This window comes from Platalea leucorodia (genome assembly GCF_965183815.1).
Source record: "Platalea leucorodia genome assembly, chromosome: 7".
NCBI classification, from domain to species: Eukaryota; Metazoa; Chordata; class Aves; order Pelecaniformes; family Threskiornithidae; genus Platalea; species Platalea leucorodia.
Window position 1 is genome coordinate 45,196,385 of NC_138829.1, and position 23,182 is coordinate 45,219,566.

The 23,182-nt window shown below is 45.8% G+C and overlaps 1 protein-coding gene across 1 annotated transcript in view; it reads right to left on the reverse strand.

Annotated features, from left to right (window-relative positions):
- The window catches only part of LRP4 (LDL receptor related protein 4), a gene marked incomplete at its 5' end in the record, with an annotated part of 82,538 nt that overhangs the window by 19,866 nt on the left and 39,490 nt on the right, over window positions 1–23,182 (reverse strand). Inside the window, 14 exons of the mRNA XM_082316776.1 lie at window positions 107–283; window positions 627–844; window positions 1,206–1,362; window positions 1,664–1,894; window positions 2,971–3,096; window positions 3,265–3,399; window positions 3,848–3,973; window positions 6,308–6,433; window positions 6,564–6,683; window positions 7,036–7,164; window positions 9,664–9,780; window positions 10,227–10,340; window positions 12,394–12,510; window positions 22,479–22,625. Coding sequence (XP_082172902.1) covers window positions 107–283; window positions 627–844; window positions 1,206–1,362; window positions 1,664–1,894; window positions 2,971–3,096; window positions 3,265–3,399; window positions 3,848–3,973; window positions 6,308–6,433; window positions 6,564–6,683; window positions 7,036–7,164; window positions 9,664–9,780; window positions 10,227–10,340; window positions 12,394–12,510; window positions 22,479–22,625 — 2,040 coding nt within the window. The remainder of the gene's footprint in view (window positions 1–106; window positions 284–626; window positions 845–1,205; window positions 1,363–1,663; window positions 1,895–2,970; window positions 3,097–3,264; window positions 3,400–3,847; window positions 3,974–6,307; window positions 6,434–6,563; window positions 6,684–7,035; window positions 7,165–9,663; window positions 9,781–10,226; window positions 10,341–12,393; window positions 12,511–22,478; window positions 22,626–23,182) is intronic.

Below are 23,182 nucleotides of genomic sequence, written 5' to 3' on the forward strand. Positions count from 1 at the left end.
CATCGATATGCTGGGTTCAGGCCTGCCATCTCCCTGCTTTACAAGGTGGTGGGTGGCAGCAGGTCTTCTAGTGGCTCAAATGGGTCTCTACCCTCTCTGCAGTTACCTGCTGGCTGGCGCTGAGGATGCAGCGTGTGGATGTCCATAGGGAAGTGGAGTTTGTTGCGGATGATCTCCTGGTTCTTGCCTGTGAATTTGTTGGCACTGTTGATGCTCTTGGTGTGCCAGTCTGTCCAGTACAAACTGTCCTCAAATACAGTGATAGCAAATGGATGCGGGAGGCCTGTAATAGACATCCAATACAGAGATATAATCAGGTCCAACAGGACTCAGGCTAGCAGGAAGACAAGGGAAAGCTGTTTCCACTGCCCCTTAGACCTTGCCACAGTCAACCCGTTCAAATCCACCTTACACTAATATAACAGACAATTCCTTCCTCTCTCCTGTCCACTGAAGACTGGGTAGCAAACCCCATCCCTCAGCGGTGAGAGAATTCATCCCACAGTGAAAGAACAGGAGACAAGCATAGAAGCAGGAGCCAGTGGCTCTGAAACTCAGAGTAGCACTGTGCTACTCTATCTTCTTTACTGCAGAAAGCACTCCCCGTACATAGCCCTGTTACTTACCTTGGCTAATAACAGCCTTCCTGTTCCGCCCATCAAGGTCAGCCCTCTCAATGACATGATGTTTGGCATCCACCCAGTACATTCGATGTCCTGCATAGTCAATGGTCAGTCCATTGGGCCAGAAGAGGTGCGTATCCGCAATGATGCGCCGATTAGAGCCATCCATGTTGGAATACTCAATGCGGGGAGTGTTGCCCCAGTCAGTCCAGTAGATAGTGCTGGAGGAGGCAGGAGAGACAGCCTAGAAAACTTGTGTCCCACATACTACACCCAGCATCACTCCCTATCAGGGCAAAACAGTATCAGTCCTGTGACTTTGAGCATAAGACTGGGTCACAGCCACGAGAGAAGTGACAGCCAACAAGGTAACACTCAGCACTTTCAGGCTGGTAAAACCCGAAGGGCCCAGAATAGGATTAAGGCTCTGAAGGCCCCCAGCATTGCCAGGTTCCCCAAACTGGTAGTACCAAATGAAGGCTTGAGCCCAGAGACAGCCTTTGTGACGAAGGCTGGGGTTTTCCGTGTTCACCTGGAAGCACTTGCATGGAGGGCACACTGGGGTCCTAAGTTTTCACTCACCCCTCCATAGGATGTAGGGCAATTGCTCGGGGCTTCTCCAGGTTCTGCCACAAAAGCACTTTCCTGTGAGTGCCATCCAGGTTTGCTACTTCAATTCGAGATGTCCCAGAGTCTGTCCAGTATAATTTGTCATGGATCCAGTCAATAGCAAGTCCACCTGTCTCCAGGGGAGAATTAAGCACAGAATGAAACCAGGAGCAGAATCTGCTCAGAAAAATAGTTCCCTTTCCCTCTCAGTCTCAGAAGAGGCCCAGTCCAGTCCTCCTGTCTCTTTCCCCATCAGCCAAGATTAACTCCAGGGGGACACTGATCTGACACCCATTCCATCCAACCCATCCCCTTGCTCGGGGAGATGCACTCCATTTTGAATGCTGGGTACCCACTTTTCTCCACTCACCCACCCCTATGCTCACACCATGGTCAGCTCCCAGGCTTTTGCCTTTTTTGTGGTGACGCACCTGGGCTCTCCAGCCCTGTGGAAACCACCTCTTCCACATTGCTGCCATTCAGATTGGCCCTCATGATGCGGTCAAGAGTGACATCAGACCAAAACACCAGCTCCTTGCTGTGGTGGAAGTCAAGGGCAATGGCGTTTTCCAGGTTGTTCAGGAGCAGCGTATACTCTGAGCGATGAGGCAACACTTGTCGGATATCAATTCGATTGGCAAAGAGCAGCACTGGCTCTGGCCCTGAGAATATATGGAAAGACACCATTAGAGTACTTTGATGGGGTTCTGCCTCCCATTCCCTCTGCACGAAGTCCCAGCACATAGTTTTGCAGTACTGGCAGCAAGAAATCAACTCCCAAGTGCAAAACACTTCGGAGAGCTGTTTTCACATGCTCAATACATAGTCCTAACTCAAAGATGAGCAGTTTTAAACCTTTTGGCAAACATTCACTCAGCAAGAAGTAATCATTCGAGGTCCCACCTAAGCCTGCCTCACCTCAGCCTCTGAAACCATACCACTAGGAAGCCACTTGGCAGCTGGACTACAGTCTCCTTGTTTCCTTTTCCTATATCCATCTCCCAGCCACACAAACACACATGCTCTACCACATCTTCTACCACAGACAAGACACAGTTAAAATCTGCCTCAGCCAGATATAAGCTCAGCAGGTACTTCCACTGCAGAGAAAGGAAAAAAAAAAACAACCCAAACCCCATATCAACATCCTAGGAGAACTCCTAATGAAATCTTAATTCTTTAAATGGAATTTCTAATTCCTCAGCTCCTACATTAGAGGAGCTACGGAATGAAGTTAAACGTGTATAGATGCCCTTAAAAAACAGCAGATGTCCACACAGCAGCCACTCACAGCATTCAGGGCTGGTGACCAGCATCAAGGGTCAAATCACAAGGAGGTGTGATACAACCTCACTGACTGGAAAGGTTCAACACTTGTTGAACAGAGACAGAGGCAGGAGGCTGTTTGGGTCCCAGGGTCTGGGTCACCAGGAATGACAAGAGACTAGGAAAAGAAGGCAAGGGCTGTCCTGCTGGCAGGGAAAGGAAACAGTGAAGTATCTCTCCATGGTCAAAATCACACAAAATTTTCACAGGCTTTCACCAACAACCTGGGCATATCCAATACAAAACCAGGTACTTCCTTTTCCTCACATGTTGACTTAGTGAACAGCATAATGCTGCCAATGAAGCATTGCATTAGATAAAACTATGAGAACTGGACCAACACACACCCCGCACACTCAACCCCACCCTCCCCCCACCCCACCCCCCCGAATAAGGCTGAACTCCTCTTTACCTAGAGCTTTGCAGCTACGCTTGTCAGGTCGCAGCTCATAGCCTTGCTCACACCAGCACTGGAAGCCTCCTTCACTGTTGGTACAGCCTTGGCTGCAGTAACCTTCCTCAGCACATTCATTCACATCTGCATGTTATAGACAAAGGGAGAAAGTTAACATTGGATCATCAACAAACCAGGCAATCTCACCAATAGCTTGCTTCTGCTTTCATGCTCTGATTTGCACTCTATCATAGCCATCAACTTCAAGCACATCAAAGCAGCAGGGAGGAGGCTACTGCTCCAAAAACCCACCTTGGCATGATCGACCATCTTCCAGGAGCCTGTAACCTGTGTGGCAGGTGCACTGCACCATCCCTCGCACCATCTGGCACTTCTGAGCACAGCCACCGTTGTTGACATTGCAGTTCTCCTCCCCTGTTCGTGGACCTGCGAAAGGAACACATGAAGATAACTGAGCTGAAACCACAAGGCAGCTGCTTGTGTCCTCAGCTGTTAGGCAGCAGTTGCCTTTCAGAACAGGCCGAGCAAGAGCAGGAGGACACAGGCTGTGCTGGAAGCTGCCTCTTTGCAGTCAGAACTCTCCCCTGCAGGCCACAACCAAAGGGGACAATGAAGCTCAGAATAGTATGTTTTTAGGATTCACTATCTCTGCAGACAAACTTTGATACCTGAGATCATAATCTTCTCCTCATTATTTCTTGTCTGCAATATGTAATTGGCAAAACCACCAAGGTAATTTTCCTCAATCTTCAACTCTCCCCCATTATCACAACCCAGGCTTTCTTCCTTACACACATCCTTCAGCAACACCAGATAGACTCCCACACATCACAGTGCCTCCATTTATGTTTAAGACTGAACTTGGAGAACTTACGGCAGTTTTGATGCGGGCTCTCATCACTGCCATCTCCACAATCATTTGCTCCATTGCACAGCTTCCTCTGGCCAATACAACGCCCGTTCCCACACAGGAACTGGTCTGGGGCACATTGAGGGGTCCCTGCAATAGAAGAAGAGGAAGGTAAGCACACCACAGCTTACTGATGGAACAAGAGTCATGGTGAAGAAAAGGATACAGAACATTTTCTAAGATTTGTTACAAACTTCACATATGAGCACAAATCCATGACTTCCTCTTTCCTTGAATTCAGCTCATCTTGCACTCCTTACTGCTCCACATATCTTTATGCTGATTTGGAGGGCTGCAAACTCTCCTCCAGACTGAGTCCAATGTTGCTTTATTGGGAAGTTCAGCTATTTAGTTTCTCTCAGAATGACTGGACGGTCCTGGCTTAGTTCCCTTTGGTTCCAGATTCCACAACTCTACTCAGCATGTGCAAGAGAGGAGTCCGTTCCTCACTTTAATCATCTGATAGGTCATCCCAGCATGGCTATGGATCTTAAATCTGCCTAGGAATGAGCGTCTTGTCCAGCCCTAACTGCACTGTGACGGACTTGGAATGAGATTTACATGCATCCTTGAAATCTGACCTCAGGCAGCAGGATTTCACACATGAGCTACATGCTTCAACTTCTGCTGTTGGCAGGGAGACTCTACAGAATTCTTGTAAGTAAAGTAATACTGTTTGTAGGGACTTTGCCAATCTGATTGTTTCTTCAGCAATAACTGCACTGTCCTGTTGCCTTTTATTTCTTGCACCTCTTAAGCTGACTTGGTTAGTGGTTTCCAAATCACCACCCTCTGATAATCCTAGGAAGACAACAGGACAATACAGTTATCAGCAAAGAAACAATTAGATTGGCAGACTGCCTGTAAGCAGCATGGAAGAGGGTAGTTGTGAGATTAACAACAAGTACAAGTAAGAACTAACAGACACACCAACTAGGAACATAAAACCAAATCACATGCAGATTCACTTTTCAGAGCACAAGAATGCTTTATATGAAGGATTCTGAAATTTGGACTGCATTCGTTGTATTGAACATAAAGATCCTCACACCAGCTGATCTCCTAGTATTCTAGGAATCTTCCCTCTGTGGCCAATAAAAATATAATTCTGTTCTAAACCCAAGAGGTGACACAGGATTTTAACTCTTGCTACAGACACCGAGACAGCGCACTATTTCACTTAGATGAGCCAGTACACATTCTGCTTGGAAGTCCTGAGTTAATTTTTACCTGCTGACTATCACCACAGACCTAATGCAGAACTGCACAACTAACCTTACAGTAACAATAGCTGTACTCAACCACCTTGGGTTTGGTTTGAGGTGGAGAGGTTGAATTTCAGTGGCTCTGGAAGTTTGACTTGGCTTCTGGGTGGCAACTGTTCTTTCAATACCTCTAAATACCTTTGTTATCAGGATGAGGAAACAGGGTTACCAGCTTGTCTTTAAGTACAATTGCTTTTTCCAAGATCACCACCATCTCCTGCACACTGGTGCTCATGACAGCTGACCAATCTAGAGCAGCCCCTCTCAAATGGCTACAAAGTGTGCCTCTCCAGGTCCTCTGAGATCAGCTGTCCTCGTAGAACACCCACTCTCCCCTCCTCAACAGGACTAAACAAGGGGTACAGTTCCACAAATCCCTTTTGTCACCCCTAAACCCACTGTTTAAAATACACTGATCCAGAAAGGTCAGTACGTACAGCTGGGCTCCACTCACTGGGATGAATTTCATGGGCCAGTACACACTATTCCTCAACAAGGCCTACAGACCTAAAGGATTTAAGGAATGTCTCAAATCTTCTATTTTCCTTGAATCCTACCGTAACAATAGGGTCTGTTGAAACCATGCTCTTCTCCATAACCACTATTATATGAAAGAATAGCTATATGCAAAATGATTACCAGAAAGAGGCTCCTGAGCAAATATTTAAGGAGGAAGCTGGCACCCTTAACCTCTAAAACAAAGGCTTTATCCTTCACTTCCACAAAATGCCCTTTTTGATTCCACTGCCTGCTAGAATTGCTCGGCAATTTCACAGGCAACATGAGAAGTATCCAGAACTATCTAGAAGGCGTGAGTTAGACATAGTCCATTTGACAAAGGTAGCAACTTTGCACGCTATTCATGTTTCCAAGTCTGAATGGAATTGTCTCAGAGCTCTGTGGTAATTCATAGTATAGGGACAAGATAGGAAGATACAGGGATCTGATATTTGACCAGAAAATACCACCACTTAAGTTAGTTTAAGCATAGAGACCTGCACCTGTTTGCAAGCATATAAGATAGCCTATAGATCCCATTCTTTGGGAAGGATGGAAACTCTAGGCTGAACTCAGTGAAGCAATCCAAAAGAGACTTCACTACCTATATTACCTCCAGGATGGAAAAATTAGTGATAAGCAGCAAGGCAGGAGGCCAAACCTGTGTTCTCACAGTTCTCCTCATCACTGTTGTCAGAGCAGTCATCTTCCCCATCACAACGCCAGGACAGACGGACACAGCGCCCTGATTTACAGCGGAACTGGTCAGCTGTACACATAGATGTAGCTGAGGGACCAAAAAAAGAATATTAGATGAGCAAGAAGGATCAGAAGAGACCCAATTCCAAAGCTAACAGTCCCAAACACTCTTTTGCATCTGCAGAAACTGAACACTTCCACCAGTTCCCAGCACTCACTGCAGTTCCTCTCATCTGACTGGTCATCACAGTCGAAGTCTCCATCACACCTCCAGCCAGCATTGATGCACAAGCCACTGTTGCACATGAACTCTCCAGAGCGACAAGGCTGGTGAGATGCTGCAGAGATGAAAGAATATAAAGAGCAAACTCAGACCAATGTAACATCCCCAAAGCCCCTCAGTAGCACCCTTACACTCCACTATTGTGGAACTTGGTCCTGAATAGACTCCTCCTGGAAACTGCTTTAATTCCTGTACGCAGACGTGTACTGACTACACAGTTCCCATCGTTATTCTCACTTCCCCCGAGTTTAAAAAAAAAAAAAAAAAAAAGACAGAGAGAGAGAGTGCGCTTATGTGTGAACAATTAGATTGCTGTCTACACTGCAACCCCTCTCCAGCCAATGCAAAATCCATTTAGGTTTGCAACTCACATGCTTGGATCAGTCTATCACCCTGCACTAACTTACAACAGTCAGATTCATCAGACCAGTCCCCACAGTCATCGTCGCCATCACAGTGGTAGATGTCCAAGATGCAGCGTCCATATGCACACTGGAACTCCTCCAAGCTGCAGGTGGCAGCTGGAACATCTGATGCTAACAAGGAAATCAAAGAAAAAATGCCTGAGGTGACAGGGCACAATCCAGTTTAGATGCAACCGTCTCCAGTCTAATAACAAACTAGCAAGTATTCAATGGAAAGGTGCTGGAAATTACTAGCCATTGCTGCATATCTCTGCATGATTTGTATTACTGAGATGAACTTGAATGCTGTTTGTGCTTCACTGAGGGGCAGGTTAAACGTATATATAAAGACACCCGTGCAGGCAATCCAATAAAAATAGAAAAAATAAAAATAAAATAAAATAAATCACATAGGATGTTAGTCTATAAACACTAACTTTTCAAGAGCCATTAAGTTCTAGAGAAGGAAACAGCTATGAAGAAGGAAGGGTTGATGCAAAAGCAACAAAAAGGATCCAAGAGTGTCACCTTCCATCTTATCCTTGAAACACTATGTCTTTGTGCCCTCCAGAAAGTGTTTAATTTGTTTATTAAACCTGAAAAAGGTAGATACAAAAACACATGGAAAAATAAAGATACCCTTTGGGGTAGCTCTATATTAAGGATTGAGGCATGTCAGAATGCAGCGTTAAAGTATGGAATGATTCCTTTAAAATTTTAACAAAAATAAGCACTTGAAGATCAAAGGAAGCAAGCAAGCAGCAAGGTGCCCAGGTCTGCACCTGAGCTTTGAGGATTTCCCCCCTCCCTTTCCTCTCAAGTTGTCACCAAAACAAACTGTGCCTTATCAGTAAGGAGCACTGCCAGACAGATGACCCTGGGGAAAGCCCAAGAATCTTATAGCCAAGGATTTGTCCGCTGTTCTCTGTTCAACAGTACACTATGTGGGAAGGGACAAAAGATATTTTGAGTCCCACACGACAGAATCTGACACCTCTTCTCATATTGTCCAGAGACTGAACTGCGTGTTTCAGGCATATGAGTCTTCCAACTGAGGAGCTCTGAAAACAAATCCATTAAACAAAATGGAAAAGAGAGACTAACAGTTTGGGAAGTGAACGCCACCTGCCTCTCCAACCTGAAGTACTGGGCACAGCCTGCAGGTATGCCGTAAGAGCTTTAGTCCATTGGCTGGGTACTAAAATGTGTGTTAACGTGTGCCTCGCCAAAGGAGCCCGAAAGGAGTGTTTGGGTCTCCTTGAGGAGAAAATGAAGTCAGTGACTTAAATTCTCATGTAGTGTGATTCAATTATAACACACACAAACCCAAAAGAAACACAGACACAAAAAGAAAACACACACACAAAAGAACAGTATAGTCCCACCTTATCCTAGATGAATGACAAGCAGGATTGGAGATAAGGAAAAGATGACAACCACATGGAGAAAGATAAGAGAAAGGGAGGTAGCCAAACTGAGTTTCTCAGTGAGTTACTTGAAATGCCTTATAGAGACAACAGCCAGCCAGAACTGGAGAATCATTCCAGCTCAGAGAAGCAGGGGCACCAGTTCTGGGTGCCCCTCCGCTCCCATAAGAGGCAAGGTTGAAACATCTCCCCTCCCTTCCCGAGGGACTATTCATGGCCTGCAGGGAAGCGACAGGCAAGGGAGCAAGAAAGGGAGAGGGGGAAAGGAGAGGGAGAAAGGCTGGCTTCCTCTTAGAGCCCTTCCCTGGCTTAGAAATGTTTGCAGCCCCTGGCTCCCTGCCAACTCTCATTATCTGGAGAGATAAAAGACAACTCCCCCATGCATCCACTCCCCCTGCCCTTCAGGAGCTGGTGGCCCTGATCCCCCTCCCAGAGCCTTTTGAAGTTTCCTGCTATCTAGAACAAATTCTGCAAAATGCCTTTGAGAGCAGGGTGGGGGAAGGGACCACTGCAACTTCCACAGACACCGACAGCGCTCACAGACACGGGAGAGAGGCAGTGGGGGTTAGGAAGGGACATAATAGACTCCTGTCCCACTTGCTACAAGCCTGTGAAGGTGGAGGAGAAAACTGTTGCAGGCTCTCACAGCCCCCCTTCCCCAACAGTCACATCGGCTTCCAGCAACTTGTCCTATCGGCCCTTTTCAGTCAATGCCCTGCATAAAGCATCCAAGTGGAGGGGTTGGGCAGGCAGGCAGCCCCTGCAGTGTGCCAGCTGGGGACATGCAGTCCCTGAGGATGCTGTCAGTGGGCAGAGCCCCCCGCCAAGATTTCCAGCAGGAATCAGGCAAGAGGAAAAAGAAGGGAATAGTTTTCTCCCCCTCCCCCCCTCCCTCCAACTCCTACAGTTTCATATAGAGCTATATTCAGTAAAGCATAAGCCTTCTGCTCTGACTCAAGGTCACACAGCCATGGGAAGGAACAGAGAAGCAGCCAGGCACAAACGAAGTATGCCTGTGAGGTAACACAAGAGATAAACCATTCTCTTGTGCCCTCTGGGGTAGGCAACAGAAGGCAGCATAGCTGCCAGCATAGGCAGGACTAACTTGTTTTTGATCTCTGCTGCAGAAAACGTGCCAAACCCCAAGAAAGGAGCAGGTCCGAAGGGCTATTTCCTGTGGTTACAAAGCAAGCAGAGCACTTACGGCAATTCTCTTCATCCGAGCCATCCTTGCAGTCTGTGTCACCATCACAGAACCAGTGCTCAGCTATGCAGCTACCATCACTGCAACGAAACTCCTTCTCTGAGCACTTTCTCATATCTGCAGAGACAGCAACGCAAACAAAGCCTTGGTTTTTCTCAGAGTACCCAGGAAACAACTGCACCATGCTCCTGAAGCTCCTAGGGCACCCACAAACAAGATTGCTCATTACACCATACATACCCATGTCATGCAGTGCCTGAGCAAAACCATTATTGTTCATTTAACTGACACAGAGTGCTGGATTCAAAAGGAATCCACAGGACTTCACAATGGCACGTCAAGGAATAACAGGTCTCAAGTGATTTTTGCCTGGCAAGTAAGCCACACAGCCTGAGATCCCAAGAAGCTAGCCCTGGGAACGGAATATCCCATAAGCCCAGCCCAGGCAAGCCAGCTGTGAGCCCTCACCATGCTCACGCGATCCTAGAACTGCCCAGGTTAGAGTCTGTGCAACCCCTTTTAAAGCACTGTCAGGGCAGTATTTGCAGGGCCACATTTCTCACCACACTGCTCGTCGCTGTTGTCGCCACAGTCATTGTCACCATCACAGTGCCACAGGCTGCGGATGCAGTATCCGTTCTGACATGAGAACTCATCTTCCTCACACTCCCGTGGAGCTGCAGGGACACAACGGAGATAAGGTGAAGGCAAGGCAAGAAGGTTTACCTTGCAGAACACCAAATCTGTGACATGTTACAAATCAAGCAACATCATCCTCCAAAGACACTGAGATGTGGGAGACCTGATTTCCCTTCCCCTAACAATACCAGGACGGCCACTGAGATTTCTTCAGTGTCTCTCTTCCACTCCATCCACAAGTCAACAGTACAGCAGGCTCTAAAACTTGAGAACATTGGTTGGAGGAAGTACCTGGAACAGAGAGATGGAGCCACCACCCTGTGCTGGTATTCTAGCACAGCCCCAAGCCAGGCTCAAGAGATCCCTGCACAGAAAAAAGGCAATTCAGGCCTCTTTTTAAAGGAATTAATAGGGCCTATCATTGTCTAACAAATAATTGCTGGTAGAATTATATCTCCGCCTTCTTTTCACAACAATGCCAAAGCTATCTTCAAAGGAAAGGAAATGTTCACTGAAAAGACATAGAGAAAATTTAAACTTCCTCTTCTGAATGCTTCAGTATTTGCAGCTTCATTCCACCCTTTTTGCCAGTCTCTAAGGAAGCTTGTCTGCAGACCAGCGAGGAAAGGAAAGGGACTGCAAAATTAGCGCCTGAGGACCTCAATCCAACAGAAACCCTCCTATGGTTACGTGCTAGTCTGAACAACCCCCTAGAAGTCTTATTCACAGAACCTTCCTTCCTCCTTTCATTAGTCTCCGAATCTTTTGATTTCTCCACTATTGTCTTAGAGAGGAGGGCATTCCAACTTTTTCTGAAAAACAGAAGACCAAACACACCCAGACCCAGAAACCCAGAAAGAGACCCAGATTTTCTTTTGTGAAAATCTTTGAATAGACTGGGAAACTGAGCCTAGTCCTGCAATCCAGAGCATCACACAGGATGTCAAACCCCTGAACCTTGCTTCCCAGCCCTTTGCCCAAAAGGGTAGGCAAAGGTCAGGGGCATACTGATCAAAAAGTTAATTCATTTCCACACAAGTATCGGACATGGAATACTTTACAGCCTAGAGCTTTATTTTTGCATTCTTGAGATGTGGTTCCTCCATCAGAGCCACTCTGGAACCTCATGCACGCAACTTTTGTAGAATTCAAGGGCTGTAGAGCGATGCTTACTAAGCAGCTGCAACCGTCTCAACGACAGCAGAACAGTTCTGCTCCTAACTGCAGCCTGATGCCAGCCCCAGCAACCAGTGCGGTTTCAGAGAAGCTGAAGCTCCAGTGCTACATAACACGCTGGTTCCCTGGCATGTGCTGCCAAGTATGGACCTGACGATTTGCTGTGGAGAAGGAAAGTTGTATCCCTGAACACCTTTTGCTATAGAAGCCAACCACAAGTAACCCTTGTCCTCAACACAAAGTGGAAAGGATGGGCCTGAACTCCAAAGACTCAAGCAAAATTCCCTCCATTTTAATAATCTGTAGAAGCACAACGGCAGTGCTCACAGCCAGCAGCCTGCCATGGTAGCTCTTTTGAAGATGGCGCCTCACATGGAAGCAGACAGTCAGCTTTCAGGGTAACCTGTCTCTGTGTGGGCAGCATCCCTACAGCACCTCCCTCTCCTTAGGGAGCTGTATTTGAAGGGAGAGGATGCTGGGGACAGCCCGGCACAGCAGAGAAGTCAGACAGCGGAACCTGAGGCCACAGGAAGTCAGCCAGACAGGCAGTTCAGTAGGATTTGGCAGAGGTTAGGTGTTTCCATGAACAGGGGAGGCCACGAAGAGCTCAGCTCAGGGAAGTGCTTCATGGGACATTAACTAGCAAGGCTGCAGGGCATAAACGGTTCTCCAGCTGGATGGAGAAGCATCCCCTCCCCCAGGACATGCAGCTGAACAGCAAGCCAGGTGCCAAGGCAGCAGGGATTATGGACATCAGGTACACACCTCTGTCAGAAGCAGGATATAGCTTATTACAAGCCAAAGGTCTGATTCAGTGGATAAACTCTTACATTCCTGTAATAAAAAGGGTCAACTTTCCCTGGCCATGGCAGGCAGGCACTTCACCCACCCTCTCCCCTCAGAGAGGTGACTTACGGCAATCCTGTTCATCAGAATCATCCTCACAGTCGTTGTCTCCATCGCAGACCCATGACCGGCGGATACACTTCCCGTTGTCACAGTGGAAGTCCAAGGGGGAGCAAGTGGGCAGCACTGCAACAGCAAAGAAACACCTCATGGAGCTGCAGCCAGCTTCCTTCCTGAGAGCGAAGTTCCTTCTCTCCTGAGGGAGGAGGGCTACACCTCTTAGAAACAAAAGACATAAAATTTCAAGTCACAAGGAAGAGCTGTCCCTCAGATGGGAGGGCCAGGGTAGGCCTGTAGCTTGGCAATCTCTCCTCCCCAGAGAAGCACTGACCTTTCCACAGTAAAGTAGCCAACACAATTCCCCCACTGAGTTCCTTTTTTCTTTCATCCCTGAGCCTGCTGTCCTCCTATAACTGCACTTGTTTTATAACAAGCAAAATTATCAACATCTTTCCTGCAAGCTCCCCAGTGCAGTCCGTCCTGTTTCTATTGCACAGTGAGTTCTTTAGAGTGAGAACTATCAGAAGCAATGTTTTTGGGAACAGGATTTTGCAAGGTACGTGCTACAGCGTGTGTTCCAGCAGGAGGGCTCTGCCAGCATTTTTGTCTAACAAACCTGCGAGGAAAAGCTTAGAGGCAGGAATCAACTGCTGGGGATAATTCACTATACCTCAGGTATGGGCAGTAGAGTCCAAGCCCTGCTAGAGGTCTCCAGAAGGGACAGAGGAAGGGAGCAGACGTGGGATGATGCTTGCCTACACAGGAGTCTGCTGGCAATGGAGCGCAACCACAAATCCACAGTGTTTGAAGGGGCCTGGAGCCACAAAGCTGGAATTCAAGGGGGAGCATCAGCTCTGTCCTCCCCACCCCCCACCCCCACCCCCCCCCGAGATGAGAGGAACACTCAGCCCTGGGGAGGTTCATGCTTTTAAGTGCTGCCAGCTGTGGTAGGGAAGGGGCTGCACAAGGCTGTTCCTGACAGGTGTGTTCTCCAAAGAACAACGTTCGCTCAGCGACACAAAGGGGTAAGGGCTGGAGAGGCTAGTGCCTGAAACCCTTTCATCCCAGCCCAGCTTGCCGACAGCATCTCCCATCTGTCACCAGGCGGGCCAGCCCTCTTCTGCTATGCTGCTACTTCTTCCCCTGCCAACGCTATCCTGAAGGTGGGAGCGCAAGGGGAGGGTGGCGGCTAAAAGAAGAAGGTGAAGACAGCAGCCACACACACAAGGAGGAGGATTTAATAAGGAGAATGAATAGTCACATTTTCAGCTTTTCCAGCTTCCTCAACCCTCCATTTCCCCTTGGGCCAGGACTGCTGCCAATGCCCTGTGAAAGCAGCATGGATTACACTATACAGAATCATTCACTGCTCTCTATAGCAAGTCCTCCAACATTTCTCACCAAGGGCCTGTCCTAAAAGCCTCCCACCCTAAGAATACGCTAGTGCAGTTAAATTCGGACTTGCTCTAACATCTCTTTTCCTACCACAAATTCAGATCATTTTCTCAGCCGTTCCTGCAGTATGGCAGGCGTAGGCGTCTCTGTATCTGAGAGGACATCACTGCAGACATTACTGCTCTCAACGCTGAACCCTGAACTAGGTGACAAAATACAGAATCTGGCACTGGCCCTTAGGAAAAGGTTCTTTCCATTGTGTCCAGGACGCCCCGTGCAGATATATATCCAAGTCAGATCCAGCTACCTCTACGGCCCAGAGAGGTATGAAGGAGAGGGAAGCATACAAATCTGTATTTTCACCCCACAGGTTTGACAGAACCCTGGTCTCCCAACGGCTGACCCATTTCCTTACGTTGCACTTTCCCTGAGCGCCTCTGTGCTGCTGCATCAAAACGGAAAGGGAGCTTCCCCTTCTTGCCCAGGGCAGGCAGAAGGGGAAAACACTCCAGTTCCCAAACTCTGCTTCCAAACAAAACCAAGACAGACTTTTTGGATTCAGAGGGTCAGTTGCACGGATCAGCCCTCTTTCCCCCCCCCAAGCACAACTTCTATATATTGCACACTGAGCAAACCTTCCCCGGCCTCAGCTGCAGTTTCAGGACTAAGACCATCCCCCCAGCATATGCTTTTCTGTCTGCTCTCCCGGGTCCCAGCGTGACTAATCACCAAAGGGCTGCACAGGAGCCACCTGGAAAAGAATTTGCATGCTGACTCTCCAGGGGAGAATTCTTCAGGCTCCCAGAGGGGTAGGCCATTAGCACTGGTTCAGAGCCGACACCATTATCCCACTGAACTGCTGCATCCCTTCATGAGGTAACGACACAAAACGAAATTCCACCCCTACAGGGAGCAGTTCAGCAAATTTCATACTCCCCCTAAATATAAAACTTGAGCTTCAAGCACAGGGGAGGGAAAGCAGGGGGAAGAGGGTGAAACACAAACTGCCACATACAAAGGAGGACCCAATTCCCACCCCAGCAGACAGCAAGTGTGTGCCAGCCCAGACAACACCAGGGGGGAGATAAATCCCCCTGTACAGGATCTCTCCTTTAAAGGAGGAAGAAAAAAACACAAACCCACTTAAGACAAAAAAAAAATAATGAATGAAGGCTGATGGCTCACAGAGCAGAGGAACTGCCAATGGGATCAGGGCAGGGATCCATGTAAACTCCTAACTTGAATCTAATAATGGTCAGAAACAGATCCTTCAAAGAAAAATGCAAGAGTTTCTGGGAGCAGCTTTCACACAGGGGTAGTCTCTTCCTAACCCCTGTCTTCCCAGCTCTGCCCTCCCAATCCACGATCCCTTCTCCCCATTAAAAAGCAAACTGCCTACACAGAAACGTTCCTGTGTTTCCTTTTATTCATTGTAAACACATCAGGCTTCAGTTCCACTGTACAGCCCTTTGCTCTAGGGTTGTTATTATTCAGCCCTTCTGTTGGTCATTTATTACTTCATATTTTGATGAGTTTTATTCCTATGGAGTTAAACCTAAGGGCACACCACTAGCCCAGAGTTAATGTTTAGTACTGTTGTAAATACATCCGAAGTGTTTGGAAATTTGAAGTTAAGAGGAAATTCAAAAGTTAAGAGGTCACACTTAGGACATTCAAAGAACCTCCACTATATTTTGTCCTGACATCATGGAACAGCTATACAATTTGGTAAGTGTATTGCTTTAACTCTTGTAACTCATTTTAAAAGCCACACTTCCATGGTCAGAAGATGAGTACATGAAATACAAATTAAGCAGTAGGAACTCCTTTCACTACCAGAGATGGAGCAATACCTCTCTGGACAAGCTGGATTAGCATCTAGAAGACTGAAAACAGAACCCCTATATTCTCTTCCCAGCTTTATACTGATGCTTGCATGACCATGGGACAGTTCTGTCTCTTTAGCCCCACTTCCTCAACCTGTAACATGAAGGATATTTATTACTTCCTAAGAAAGCTGCAAGTCCTTCATAGGCACTTCTTCCACTGATGAGAAAGTAATCACAGATTGCATTAACATGCTTTCACCACTACTCATAGCAGGATTAGGTAATGCAACAGTAAACACAGTTAAGCCTCGTCCCTCCTTTCCTGCTCAATTCCAGCTTGATCTCTCTGTATCTGTGCAAAGAAACAATATTTTCCTGAAAGAGATGAGCAAAGGCAAGTCCTAGGACGGAGTTGAAGACAGACAAATGCCCAGACAGACACGGACTAACCCGTCTCCCCAGGCAGAGCAGAGAGGCAGGATGGGGAACAAGCCCAAGGAAGGGGAGCCGGTGGGAAGAGCTAGGCTGGGCAGTGACACATCTGTCACATCTGTGAACTGACAGTGAGCAACACAAAAAGGCCTTTGAACTTCCAACCATTTCCCTGAGCTCATCCCTCTGCATGGTCACACTGGACATCATCCAAGGTTTCAGCAAAGCTACGTCTATCATAAGCCTGCTATTCCTCCCCCTCTCCCAACTCCTATTACACAGGGCACTCTTTTATGGCCGAGCAGAAGGGGAAGGGGGAGGGCGAGGGAAAAGGGAAGTTTATAAGGTGAAACGCAGCCTGAATCACGTCCCACTGTCCTTTGAACACTTTATCCCTGTTGCCTGTGGTGAGCAGGTTCCTTTGTACCCAAGGACAGCAAGCGACTGGTGTTCAGAGCTCTGGAGCACAGCAGTCTGAAGAATACTGCTTGTTTAATTAGACAAACTCATGGGCATGTGAAGAATGAGAAGCTGATTTAAAAAATAAATACAAACTAAAAAAATTCATGCTACCGACATTAGAGATAACTGCAGCCTGACCCCCAGCTGTGTCCACTCTCATGTATGTTTATGAGCACATACATACACACAAACATAGATCTGTTTGCTGAGATCTGTAGCACAGTGAGCAATAAGTCCAGAAACAAGAATAAAGGACGTTAGTCCACTCTCAGGAAGAAGTAGGAGACACTGCATTTTACTAACTACATTTTGGAAAATCTAGCTCCAGAATAACATAACATGTTTCCAATCACACTGCTGAGCTGTATTTAAGGATGTTGCTGGTCAAAAGAAAAAAAAAAAAAAAAAAAAAAAGAGGGGGGGGGGGAAATTTTTAAAAGAGTATCAGCACCCAATCTTTCACAGCCCTTTGATCACAAGTGCTCTGCCCGAGGGGGCACTGCATTAATTCTGATGCCTTTTAGAGGAAACACACATACTCCAGCCCCAATAAAATGACAAAGTATGGTTGCAGATATGGAACTTGAAGTTCAGAAGTGAAGCTTCATCTGAGCTCTTGCATCTGAGCTCAAGACCAGTGATTAAGTGAAGGGCAGAGGGAAGATGATTCTTTTAAAGTTTGCATTAATTTTGGCAAAAGACCTGTGAGATTTTTATCTTCACATCACCTCAAAAAATCTTGTTGTGGCACTGATAAGCAGGCTATACCGATAGCCCTGTTCCTGGCAAGGAAGAGACCCTTCTCCTGGGCTTGAATGAGTTGCAGCTTAACAGGAACTGCCTAAATTTCCCAATGAGATGGGAACAACAGACCACTTTCGGTAAGGTTTAAGGTAAAAGGAATAAATTCTTCTCCAGTCCATTTAAATGAAAAAGTATTGTACAACAGTGCATGGAGCTAAGCAAGCAAGTCTGTGTCCCAAGGAGCTACATATTCACAAGCTGATTAGGTATGATACAGATCCAAAATTCAGAGTAAGAAGGCTCTGCTGGGGGATGGTTACGAGGGGATTTGGCGTATCTTAGGAGAAACAGAACTATTTATCAATCCTCAGGCCAAGTTTACTCAGTTGTCCTTTCACCCTTGCCACAGGAAGTAAGACTCATTCACACCACACTGGACTTCAAAGCACATGCAGGAGGGCAGAATGAAAACCATTCCTCCACTTGCATGCGGCTTTCGTTAGGGACGGTCCAAAGTAGTCTCTGTTGGCACAAGGCAGGAAGGCAGCTGAGCTACTCTGTGCATGTGTAGCAAGGGCTTCCAAGCCAGACACTGTCAGCAAGCCAGAGAGCTGACACCAGAGAAAGTCTATGAAGCTGGCATGACAGCTGGGAGGTTGCTTATTACTATTATTACTACAGCACTCTGGCTTGTAAACATGATCCAGAGCAGGAAGCAAACATGTCACGGAGTAATTGGCTCCCATCACAGCAGGGCTTCGGATTTGCAAGAGAAACAGCTCCTGTCACAGCCAGGTAAGCAGAGGCAGGGCTCTACCAAAAACGATGGGAAAATACCTATGAGAGGCAGACATTCCAAGGGCACCGATACAAGTGGAAAATGTCTGGGGTGTGCAGAAAGGGTAACAGTCAAGGAAAAACTTAGTGGAACTGACTCAAAAAGTGGGAATTTGTTTTACAGTTTGTAACAGGACATTAAAAAAAAAAAAATCAAACCCCAAAACACACCACATTTTAAGAATTTATCTCAAAACTGAAAAACCTCTCTCAAAAGGAAGAAATGTTCCCTGTCTCTGCTCTTGTTTTACATAGCTTGCTTTTTTTTTTAAAAAAAAAAAAAAAACACACAGTGTGTTTCAAGCTATCTGTCATTCTTTAACTGAAATGATAGATTATCAGTTCAAGGCTAGAAAATTGCATTAATATAGAATTTAGTAAACTCCAATCAACTACTCAAGCATATGCAGTGCTATATAGACACAGACACAAGATGGAACCTTGACTTGCTGAAGTAATTTTCACCTTTCCCCCCACCCCATGTTTCACTCTCTTGCTTTATTAGGAGTCCAGCAGGCCAATGTCTTCCCATTCTCCTCTCCCTTTCCCAAGGAAGTAGATAGAACTCTCTCAGCAACTTATTATTGTCGTTGTATTGGCTTATAGTATACATATGAGCTGATACACTGAAGGAAAAGTAGACCTTAAAACAAGCATGGTTGCAGCTTTATTCCTCTGGAAAGTTAGGACACTCACAGGAGAAAGAAGAAAATCCTCTAACTCTGTAAAACTAGCTTGCAGCAGACCAGTGGAAATGTGGGATTCCTTGCAATCGCTTCTGTTCACTCTTCTGATCAGAGACATCTACTTGATGATATTATAATTCCTGTCTTTAAAACTCAAGAGCTGTACTTCCATACATCGCTGGAAAAGAATCCTAACAGCTTTAGCATCTCAGAAGAGGACATATAAGTAGTTGCACAGACTTACGTTCATGAGTCAGAACAAACCACTGGGCTCAGCCCAGCATGAAGACTAGTCCCATGGTTTTTGAGGAATCTCACTAATTTTTTAACTAGGCCTATAACATATCTGGGGCTTGTAGGATGACTTCATCAGGACAATCCAAACCTACAGCTCACTATTTGTATTAAAAAGAAATTCACTAATTTCAGACCTGTTATAAGTCAATAAATAAAAAATAAATCGAGTGCAAAACAGAGAAGTTGTCCAAAATTTCACTCCAACCAGAACACTGTATGCATGTGGCCAGGGGAAGGAAAGAAAATCTGTGAACTGGCCGTTCTCATGTACTACGTGCAAGCATCAGTGCTGATTTGTGAGAAGCTTAAATTGATTTAAAGTTTGAGTTGCTGTTCCAAGGAGCCCACACCCCACCCCTACTCTTACACTCCTGCTGCCTTCTTTATGCTTGGCACAATCAGCAAATAGATCAAATGGAAAGTTAACCCCACAAATGAGTACACCTTCACAAGGCTCCCGTATGCCATGCAAGAGAGGGATTTAGCAAGCGATCTGCTCTAGCAAAAAGTTTCAATGCCATAATAGCTAGGCAAGATAGGAAATAGCACAACTACCACGAACCTACACTGTAGAGTTGATCTAGTTCTTACAAGCTAACAATAATATCACATACCTGGACTCATAATGAACAGCTTCTCAGAGCAAGATTCAGCAGGCTTAATGGAATAAATGTTCCTACGGCCCCTCCACTGCAACCTTGCATGTGTGTGCTGAAGCCATGCACTTAACATTTCTATAGAGTCCTTAGCCCCACTGCTTAACTTTCATTTTTGCTTTCTTCTTTTCACTAAATTGCACTCAGACTTCTGGCTGTCAGCTGAAAAAGTTCTCCTCTTTGTATTTACTGTACTACAATGCAATATTTAAAAAGGCAGCTCAGATTCTAGTACTTCCCCTTGAGTCACTTTTCTACTCTGTATAAATGCAGCTCTTTATTTCCCCTCCCATCTTGTCAAATCTACTGTCCTTCTCTGTACATGCTAGCTTACCTCTCTCACTAAATTGCAGAGACCTACAGCACAAGTCGTATTCTGAATGAGATGTTTAAACGTTCCCATCTTACACGTGCTCTTTTCTAGACAGCTCCCTTTGCTTCAGTCTTATTCCTCCCTTTGTCTTGTTAGAAAGTGTGAATTAAAGAAGGCAGAAGTCAAACCCAGTTCCTACATTCTCTTCCTCACTTGGTTGTCTGCTTCTACTTTATATAGTTCCCAACCTCCAGTGCCTGAGAGGATCAGCAGATTGATCAGTTCACTATGACTCCCTAGTTTGCACAGCTTCCATTCAAATCCATACGGGCCAGATTTCCTTAAAATATTAGGGATACACCACAACCACAGCTTTACTGTGCAAGACCAAAAGGTTCCTCTCGCCCAGGCCACAGAGAGAGACACAACGCAACAGCAGATGCCAAGAGAAGAGTGTAAGAACATAGCATGCAAGTAAACGTTCTTCCTCAGAAGACAAAAGCTGCCTCTATTTGTGAAACAAAGACTTCCCGAACAAGAGGTGGCATATTCATCTTTAACAGCCCTCAGTGGATTTTACATCCATAAACTTGTCAGATTGCTTTCTGAGAATGTTTAAAATTTCAGAATCAATGTTCTGTGGCAAGGAGATCCACAGCTTAAGTATGTGTTGTATGAAAAAGCAACTCTTGTTAGCTTTGAACCACCTCTGGCTAGTTCCTATGGAAGGTCTTATCCCTCCTGCCCCCAATCCTACCATGCCTGCTTAGCTTAAAAACCTTTGGTGCTGGGTTTTGTTGAAGTACGAAGTAGACCTTATCAACAAGTACCTCGTCTAAATCATTACTGACTCTTTCACAGCATTCCAATAGATTTGTGAAGCATGGCTTCCCCTTACAAACACCCCACCCCCAAAAAAACCAAAACAATGCACCAAAAAAAAATCCCCCCAAAATAAAAAAAAAAACCAACAACCAACCCCCAACTTCCTCTCCCCACCCCACAAAAACCCACCAAAAAAAAACCAAACCAAACCAAAACAAACAAAAAAAACCCACCAACTTTGTCTGTGCTCAGTAAGAAGCCAGCAAAACCAGTTATTGGATATGCCTTACCTCCCCAAGCCCCTTATTCCTGCTCAACCTCTCCTTCTTCAGCCTGTACAGTTGAGTACAGCCTCCTCTCTCCTGCTCTTTTGAGATTTTAATACTATTTCTTCAGTTCCCAGATCCTCATCTCCTCTTTCTTGCACATGGTAAGTTCTCAAATTCGCACTTTTCTTCACTGGATGTGAAAATGGAGGTTTTCCTTCCACTTTCTTTGATTTCTCCAGTTAAGGGTCACTTCCTTGCCCAATAACCTTTTCACTAACCATCTTTAAACCAAACACTGATCCCCTCCGTTTGCAGGTAATCTATTTTTCAAAACCCCACTTTTCACCCGAGGTCTTCCATGTTGCTCACTATTTGCAAAATTATAAGAAACAAGAGGTGAGAAGGAAACAAATTTTCATGAAGCTGGGTTGAGATCTCCCACACTTAAGGAAGAAGAGATTCTCCAAAACAATATTTCAAAGATGAGGAAAGCTCCTTTCCTTACAGCAGTCAATAGTGGAACCAGGAAACGCTAAAGAAACATCCAAGAGAGAAAGATAAATTCCTCAATCGTGTTCATTGATAGGAGCCTTAAATCTTCAGCTCTAGGAAAACTTTCAGGGAAGGAGTTCCATGAAATTGGGCCTTTTTTCCACCCTTCAATTCTACCACGGTCTGTGGAATCCAAAGACATGAGGCAAGAAAGCAACTTACTTGTGGCTCCAGGGAAAGAGTTTTTCTCTATTCATCTATATCATGCTAAACCCACTAAGAGTGGCACTTCTCATCAGTTCTCACCTCGCTGGGCTCAGCTACACAGATGCTGACACTACGCAGATAGACAGTAGCTGCAAGATGACTTCTCTCAGCAGATGCCAAGGCCGATGAATGTTGATTACAGTGCTTACCTTTCCCTCCCTTCATAGGGCAGCCAGGACAGAAACTAGAATGTTACTGAAGAGGGCAGATGCCCTCAATACACTTCCTCACACTGCTTATTTATTTTCCATTAATATTTATAGCAAAACCATATACTTTAGTTCACAGATAGTGCTTTTGTAAGGGTGGGGAAAAAAAAAAAAGAGGTACTTCTCTCTGTCCCTCCTCTCCCTCTAAAACATTCACCTCCAACAGCCATCTAAAACAAGCTGCAAAAGGCAGAGTTGGGCTTTCACTGTGCTTTATGTCAGTGGACACCGGCTCTGGTAGACTCTGAGTACTGAAGTCAGTCAAAAGTATGTCATCTACAGTCTTAAACATTTGTCATGCAAAAACTAGGATGTGCCTGTAAAACAGAGAAGCATCTGCATTCAGTTTTCACAAACACAAGTCCAGAATGGTATTCTTACTGCAGCCATCTTCATCACTGTGGTCCCCACAGTCGTTGTCTCCATCACATTGCCACTGAGCAGGGATGCATGTGCATTCACCAAAAGCACTGACAGCACATGTAAAATGATTACGTCCACAGGAGCATTCAGTGCTGCTTGTAACACCTGTAAAGGAACAAAGAAAAAAGATATTTGAAGAGATCCGTCTATTTTAGGATAAATGCATTAAATACAAAGTGACATCACAATTTTTCTCCATGTACACACTATATGTATGAACACATACTCTACTAAAAAGGAAAACATTCACCCCCCTCACACTGTTTGAAACAGGAGATCAAGTACTATGCACAGTTTCCTGGAATGAGACTATTTGAAGGCAACAGCAAATAGCAACCTGCCAAAAAGAGACTTGGGAATCAGCTAGCTGAAAAATAACTCAGCACGAGTCACAATCGAGTTCAAGGAATCCCAGGTATCAGAACACCCTTTTTATTTTACAAACTCAGTCTTCTCCCAGAGCACAGTGCTGCTGCTGCTCCACTTTGTTCTGACACCACAACAGAAGGGATAGCAAAGATTCTACTTCAGAGAGTTATCTGGGGTCTTCACCAGACCCTGAACTTTCTAGATGCAAACCTTTTACAGGTCACTGCTTTAGATGTTTCAGACTCCAGTGAGAGAAAAAAAAAAAATCCTTTCTTATTTATCTGTAGAGATTA